The sequence below is a fragment of the Electrona antarctica genome (assembly GCF_951216825.1).
Source record: "Electrona antarctica genome assembly, chromosome: 5".
Lineage (NCBI taxonomy): Eukaryota > Metazoa > Chordata > Actinopteri > Myctophiformes > Myctophidae > Electrona > Electrona antarctica.
Window position 1 is genome coordinate 27,150,244 of NC_136810.1, and position 8,019 is coordinate 27,158,262.

The 8,019-nt window shown below is 43.5% G+C and overlaps 1 protein-coding gene across 1 annotated transcript; it reads left to right on the forward strand.

Annotated features, from left to right (window-relative positions):
* Positions 1–3,341: 3,341 nt before the first annotated feature.
* Positions 3,342–5,986, forward strand: LOC306922754 (ATP-dependent RNA helicase DHX15-like). The gene has a single exon (XM_079500574.1). It carries the CDS (start codon positions 3,383–3,385, stop codon positions 5,651–5,653), a length of 2,271 nt encoding a protein of 756 aa, XP_079356700.1. The 5' UTR covers positions 3,342–3,382; the 3' UTR covers positions 5,654–5,986.
* Positions 5,987–8,019: the final 2,033 nt, after the last annotated feature.

An 8,019-nucleotide genomic window follows, 5' to 3' on the forward strand; every position in this document is an offset into this window, starting at 1 on the left:
ATTTATGCACTTGAGCCCGATGGGTAGATTGGGCAACCATGAAATGGCAACCCTCTCAAAGCCATGGATGTGCCCCCAGAGCCGCACGGAAGACACACAAAAATAACAAACAGTTTAGCAAAAATAAACAAATGAGTCCCCCTATCGAGGCCCCATTTCTTTAACCTATCAGGGAAAAGCTCCACACTTCCTTGCACCACCAGGGAGACAAGCACGTATCAAAATCCCTCTTCATGAAACTAGAAAAACTCATTTTCTCAAAATTAGAATATCAACCAATAACCAAACCAGTTACACACTGAATATGTCTAAACTGCATCTGTATCTCCCATTATTTTAGCACTTAACAGGTAGTACTGGTACTCACCACTGGAGAACACTACCCCTGCAAGGCCCAAATTCCTGGACTGAAAGATGACCAAACCAAAGTGCTAACAACCAACCAACCATTTTCAAACATTCTAGGAATCAATTTTGTCCTACCAACTTAGACGCGAGCCCCCATGTTACAATCTGACTCATGATTGCAACAAAAGGGAGACACAGGCACAGTTAAAAGTGTATACAAATATATTTATTTAAAGGTTAACTAACTAAATCACAAGTATAAGATGTCAGTAAATATGAATGATCATCAGTGTGTAAGCAATGCATGTGTGCGAGTGTATGTGTTGTAAGGTGTAAACCAAGGCACACAAACAAACCAGTAGAGAGGAGAAAAGACTCAGGAGTGAAGGCAGATTGACACTTATATAGGCGTGGGACACACCAGACTCAGGTGTGGTCCAATCTCACTGACGATCCAACTCCACCCTGCCAATCAGCCAGTTAGGCAGGGTAGGAGAGGGTCGTCACATTAACACTAGCATGTCTGAAGTCAAATCAGACAGAAGTAGCATGTGCTTAAATTCATATTTAGAAAATGTTTCAGATGTAAAACAATTCTGAGATGGACAAAATTACCTCTCAGACATGCTAGTGTTAAAGGCCGGGTCCACCCCGCTGAACACATCACTTTCCTCTCCTGTTGGGACTGCACTGTGGGACCTTTGGGTTTTATTGGTGTGTATTTGTTAACCCCCTGCACTGCATGTTTTGTATTGATTTTATTGTTGTATTGCACAATAAATAAGTTGTTTTTCGTGCTAGGCCTGTCCCCTTTCTTTCCCCAAATGTATTTGAGCTAATTATATACTTGTCACTTTATTATCTTATCTGCCTCACTGACGTATTGCCCTAACCTTTTGAGTGGTGTAAACCACTCCTACAACTGGCTTTTGTGTGCAGAAAAAATGAGCATGGTTGCTATGTTCAAAATAATTTCTGACGTAATTAAATCACACCCGGGTGAACAGGGTGAACATAGCAACCATGCTCATTTTTTCTGCACAAAAAAAGCCAGTTGTGAAATCACATCCGGGTGTGATTTCATTACGTCAGACATGATTTCATTACGTCAGACAGACCTTACACCACTCAGTTCACACGGGTGTGATTTTTAATATATACTGTGTAGTTATATATAAATAAAGTTGTTACATTTTCCACAAATGCCTCTCGTACATTGTTCCTGTTAAAGGGGAAGTTGGTCAAAGTTTACACTCTAGGGGTTCCTCCTGCCCCCTCAACAAGCGGGAGGTGGCGTAGTCAGGATATTAGTACCAATTTGTTCGCTTGTACAATTAAAATTGTTGTTCTACAATTTATGTGTCATTTATTTATGTCAACATTGTGCATTATCTATGTCAGGGTTGGGCAACTTTGATGATGGAGAGGGCCACTATATTTTCAGTCACTCCAGGGGGTCACAATGCATATACTGTCAAAAATAGCAAAAATAGCAGTCTACAAGCTCAAAATGTGTTGTGCTTTGACACGTTTTGAGCTTGTAGATTGGCTATTTTTTAATTGGAAAACTGAATTATGTTTTAGCTATTTGTGAATTGGTTATGGTTTTGAATTATTATTATTATTATTTTCCCAAATGGATTCATATGGTATGTTACCTTAATAACTTAATTACAAATTCATTGGACATGAAAGAAGGCAATAACATTGTAATACTAGTCATTAAGTTATAGACTGAAGTTGCCCGTTTGGAATTAAAGCTGAATGATATATCAGTATTTTGATTAAGCCCATATCTGGGAATGCCCATATATGGACATATTGTAGTCATAAATCCATATGACATCAGACATCTATGCATGTCAGACGTCAGTCATCTACATATGTATGTAGCATAGCAATACAGCCCATATATGGAGATACCATATATGGAGATAGAGGCATCAGTAATTGTAGGACTCCCCTTTATGCCCATATATGGAGATCCCTGATGCCATCAATATCAAGTCCATGTCATTAATATTAAGCCCATATCTGGGAATGCCCATATATGGACCTATTGTAGTCATCAATCCAGATGACCTAATCAAACACTGGAGATCCATACATAAAAACGACTCAAGGTTGCCTCTCGCCCCAGGGCGTTTTACTAGTTAGTAATTACACTTGTTGCAAGGTCCCCATTAATCACATTAGAGGGGACCTTGTGTGAATTATTTAAATGATATTCAAATGAGGTCCCCATCAACCATGTTAACCAGATTTTTCACAAGTCCCCATATGGCATGGTCCATATATTACTTCATCAATTCTGATATTTAAAGTCGTGTATAAGCTAACAAAGCCATAGTTGTTTTACCTGATTTTTTTCATAGCTGTATAACCTTTAGAAAGGGTGGTCCCCACAAGGGATGAAAAAAATGTTGGTCCCCACAAACCACAAAAACCAGTATGTGTGTGTGTGTGTGCGTGTGTGTGTGTGTGTGTGTGTGTGTGTGTGTGTGTGTGTGTGTGTGTGTGTGTGTGTGTGTGTGTGTGTGTGTGTGTGTGTGTGTGTGTGTGTGTGTGTGTGTGTGAATGCATATAGAAATATTCACCACTTAATATTCAGTGCATGTCGGAATGATTTAGCCTGGAAACCAGACGAATCTGCCACAGGGCGAAAAAAAAAAGCCCTGGGCATAGAGTTCTATGCACCGCCGATCTGACCAATATTCTCATATATGGAGATCTCTGTATCTGTCAGTCTTTCTCACTTTTATGCCCATATATGGAGATCTCGGATGTCGTCAGTATATACCCACAGTAGGCTACATGCCTCATTTTGTGCCCACATAGCTGACTCATTTGTTTGCGCCTGATGCCATTGGCAACACATTGAGTTTAGACAACACACTCCATATTTGGGCGTAGCTGCATTGGGAAGTCCTTATATGGTTATGGACGAGTCATAGTGACATAATGGTGACTACGTGCCGCCCACCACAATTTGATTGTGTAAAGGTCTGCCGTGCCGTCTTGCCCCCAGACAGACATGTCTAAACGACACCGTCTAGATTTGGGTGACGATTACTCCTCCACCAAGAAGAGATCTGATGGGAGAGAAAGAGACCGCGACAGAGACCGCGAGGATCGCTCCAGGGATAAAGACCGGGACCGAGACAGAGACCGGGACATAAAGCCTTCCAGTGTTTCATCAGCTAACAGTGTGCCAGTGGGGCTGGTCATGGCACCCAGTCTCAAACAGATGGCAGTGAACCAGCAGATCAACCCATTCACCAACCTGCCACACACCCCGCGCTTCTATGAGATCCTGAAGAAAAGGCTACAGCTGCCCGTATGGGAGTACAGGGAAAGTTTCAATGACATCATCACACGTCAACAGAGCTTTGTGCTGGTTGGAGAGACGGGCTCTGGAAAAACGACACAGATTCCCCAGTGGTGTGTGGACCTGGTGAAAGGGTTACCCGGTCCTAAGCGAGCTGTAGCCTGCACGCAGCCCAGAAGAGTGGCCGCCATGAGCGTGGCTCAGAGGGTGGCAGATGAGATGGACGTAATGCTTGGACAAGAAGTTGGCTACTCGATTCGATTTGAGGACTGTAGCTCGGCCAAGACTATATTGAAGTACATGACGGATGGTATGTTGCTGAGGGAGGCCATGAATGACCCGTTGCTGGAGAGATATGGCGTGATCATTCTGGACGAGGCTCACGAGCGAACTCTTGCCACAGACATCCTGATGGGAGTCCTAAAGGAGGTGGTCCGACAGAGAAAAGATCTGAAGGTAATAGTCATGAGTGCCACACTAGATGCTGGAAAATTCCAGGTGTACTTTGACAACTGTCCCCTGCTGACAATCCCTGGGCGTACACACCCTGTAGAGATTTTCTACACCCCTGAGCCAGAACGGGATTACCTTGAAGCAGCTATTCGTACTGTCATTCAGATCCACATGTGTGAGGAAGAGGAAGGTGACTGTCTTCTGTTCCTCACTGGTCAAGAGGAAATTGATGAGGCATGCAAACGGATCAAGCGTGAGGTCGATGACCTTGGACCTGAAGTGGGAGACATCAAAATAATTCCACTGTACTCCACACTGCCACCACAGCAGCAACAAAGGATCTTTGAGGCGCCTCCTCCCAGAAAACCTAGCGGTGCAATAGGAAGAAAGGTTGTGGTGTCAACAAACATAGCTGAGACTTCCCTGACAATTGATGGAGTCGTGTTCGTCATTGATCCTGGATTTGCAAAGCAAAAGGTGTACAATCCTCGCATTAGAGTGGAGTCGTTGCTTGTCACAGCCATCAGTAAAGCCTCTGCCCAGCAGAGGGCAGGGCGAGCAGGCAGAACGCGCCCAGGAAAGACTTTCCGCCTCTACACAGAAAAGGCCTATAAAACAGAGATGCAGGATAACACCTATCCTGAGATTCTACGGTCGAACTTGGGATCTGTGGTGTTGCAGCTGAAGAAGCTAGGTATTGATGACCTTGTGCACTTTGACTTCATGGACCCACCAGCTCCTGAGACACTGATGCGGGCCCTTGAGTTGCTGAATTACCTGGCTGCCCTCAACGATGACGGTGACCTAACAGAGCTGGGCTCCATGATGGCAGAGTTTCCCTTAGACCCCCAGTTGGCAAAGATGGTCATTGCCAGCTGCGAGTTTAACTGCTCAAATGAGATCCTTTCCATTACTGCCATGCTGTCAGTCCCACAGTGTTTTGTCCGGCCAACGGAGGCTAAGAATGCAGCTGACGAGTCCAAGATGAGGTTTGCCCATATCGATGGGGATCACCTGACGCTGCTCAACGTCTACCACGCCTTCAAACAAAACCATGAGGCCAACCAGTGGTGCTATGACAACTTTGTCAACTACCGTTCGTTGATGTCTGCTGATAATGTGCGGCAGCAGCTGTCCAGGATCATGGACCGTTTCAACCTGCCCCGTCGAAGCACAAAGTTTACCAGCAGAGATTACTACATCCGTCGGGCGCTTTGCACTGGCTTCTTCATGCAGGTGGCTCATTTGGAGCGCACTGGTCATTACCTCACAGTCAAAGACAACCAAGTTGTCCAACTACATCCATCTACAGTGCTGGACCATAAGCCTGAGTGGGTGCTCTACAACGAGCTTGTCCTCACTACAAAGAATTACATTCGCACTTGCACAGATATCAAACCAGAATGGCTTGTGAAGATTGCCCCACAGTACTATGACATGGGCAACTTTCCACAGTGTGAGGCTAAGAGACAACTGGAGCGAATTGTTGCCAAACTAGAGACCAAGGAGTATTCCCAATACTGAATGACCGGAGGAGAGAAGAGTCACGAAAAATAATTGCATATTATAGTTTTAGAATTGTATGTCTGTTGTTTCTCAATGTTTCCAATTTCAAGGTTTGATTTTTTTATATGAATATTTTGTTTGGCATTGAAAATGTTCCCCTCTTCATTCTTGTTAAATGTATGGCTAGATTAAATATCAGTGGAAAATATTAGGCTTCTTTGAAAAGGCTTTTCAAAAGAAATAATGTGAAGGTGTCGCCTAAACGTGGTTGACTTTCCTGTAGGAAATTGGTAAAATATGAAAGATTATGTACTTGCCTTGTTTCTTTAATAAAGAAGCTTTGACTGAAAAAAAAAAGAAAAAAGAGTGCCCCTCACTTCACACGGGTGTGATTTTTATATAAGATTAAGATGAATGAATATACAGCAATTAATTCTACATGAATAACGAGAATAACCATTCAGCAGTTCATAACGAGGGTGTCCACACCACAACAGTGCATTTTGTATTTCCATTTTTCCCCATTGTATTTAAACGACAGCAGGTGAATATGGCTCTTCTCCAGGTTTGATAGAAAATAAGATCCCCGTTCCCTTGCCACATGGGCTCATCGTCCAGAGTTGCACATAGGGGATGGCTGAATGGATTGTCTCCTGCAGACTTTGTTAGTCCACCAATAAGGAGCAGTGAGCAGAATGACCGTGACATTTTCAAAGTGGCCAAGAGAGAAGAAGTACCACTTTTAATGGTCAGCCTCAACAGTGTCGCGCAGCAGCCACACTTTCGATCAATAACTCTTTCATTAGTTAATCTGATTGATTGTGCAAGCAGCATGTGGTCAATGCGAGGTTACCATTATTTCTGTGAAGTGCATGTTTTATTGATTTAAAATTTCTCTGTATAGCCTAAATGTCCCCTCAACTAATCCTTACACTTACAGGAACAAGACGGTAGATCTCATTTTTGGAGTTCAGCCATGGTCTCAGGTGTCTTTTATTGAGTGAGTCAATAGAAATAGTCTGTTGAGTTATCATCAAACCATTAGGCAGACAAATGCCATTTATTTCGTCAAGGTTAATATTGTTTGTCATGGCATTACATTACATAAGTAAGGGGCCCTTCAGCACTCCATCCTGATTGATCCAGAATTTGACACTTCCCTACAAGACTGATTGCTAGGTGCTGATAGGAATACGAGACATCTCACCCCGGTGAGTTGTCTTCACTTTTTGACATGTCGGGGTGAGATGTCCGGGGTGAGATGTCCGGTCAGCTCACCCCGGAAAGTGAAGACATCTCACCCCGGAAAGTGAAGACATCTCACCCCGGTGAGATGTCTTTACTTTCCGGGGTGAGATGTCTTCACTTTCTGACATTGCGGGGTGAGTTGTCTGTACTTTCCGTGGCACCCATTACAGTAGGCATAATTCAATTTCGGATCTAACTATCGGTTCCTACAGACGTGCGCAGTCACGGCTAATTATTTATTTATTTAACAGTAAAATCCGGTGAAACACTTGTAAGGAGTAGACACTGCCACCAGACGGCTGTACAAAGTTGCTAATTAGGTCACATTCTCACCTAATACTTCTGTAGACTCAAATGCGTATGGGCGGAGAATTTGGATTCTTGCATATTTAATTTGATGCGGTTTGCCTTCACACTGGCTGTGTCAGGGAAAGCAAGGAAACGTAGCAGGGAATTTTATCAATGTGTTCAGAAGCCGATGTTAAAAAATAGACTTTTCACGTAAAGTGAGAGTAACGGATGCAGTGTGTCGTCGGAGACTTACTGTGTGTGTGTGTGTGTGTGTGTGTGTGTGTGTGTGCGCGCCACTGTTCTTTTTTTTGGGCACATGAACGAGGCACAGCGGAGACGGGAGCGCAAAATGATCCGAAGTTTACAGATCTACTCCCAGAGTCCCATTGATGATCCGATCACAATTATTATGCATATTCCATGTTAGCTATACAGTTTATAGATCATGCTGAGCTAAACATGTGTTTTAATTTTGAAGTATTTATATTTAAACAAGATGAAGAAAGTCTCCACTCGGATCCCCACACAGTGACAGACAGACACATTAGACACGCATTAGGATTCGAATGAGCCTTCACACCTGCCAAACGAAGCGAACTTTCGGACAATGATCTTGCTATTGCTAGTTACATTAGCATGTGAGAAAAGTGACAGCCATCTGGACTCTTCTGGAGTAACCAAATTGAGAGGGGTTCAGTTCACATTTCTTCAGAAGTTTGCACACACACACACACACACACACACACACACACACACACACACACACACACACACACACACACACACACACACACACACACACACACACACACGAGTGACAATGTCGCTAATGATTGCATATTGTA

Bases quoted from the DNA above. Each gene is read 5' to 3' on its own strand.
- LOC306922754 (XM_079500574.1), top strand. From the start codon at position 3,383: ATGTCTAAACGACACCGTCTAGATTTGGGTGACGATTACTCCTCCACC.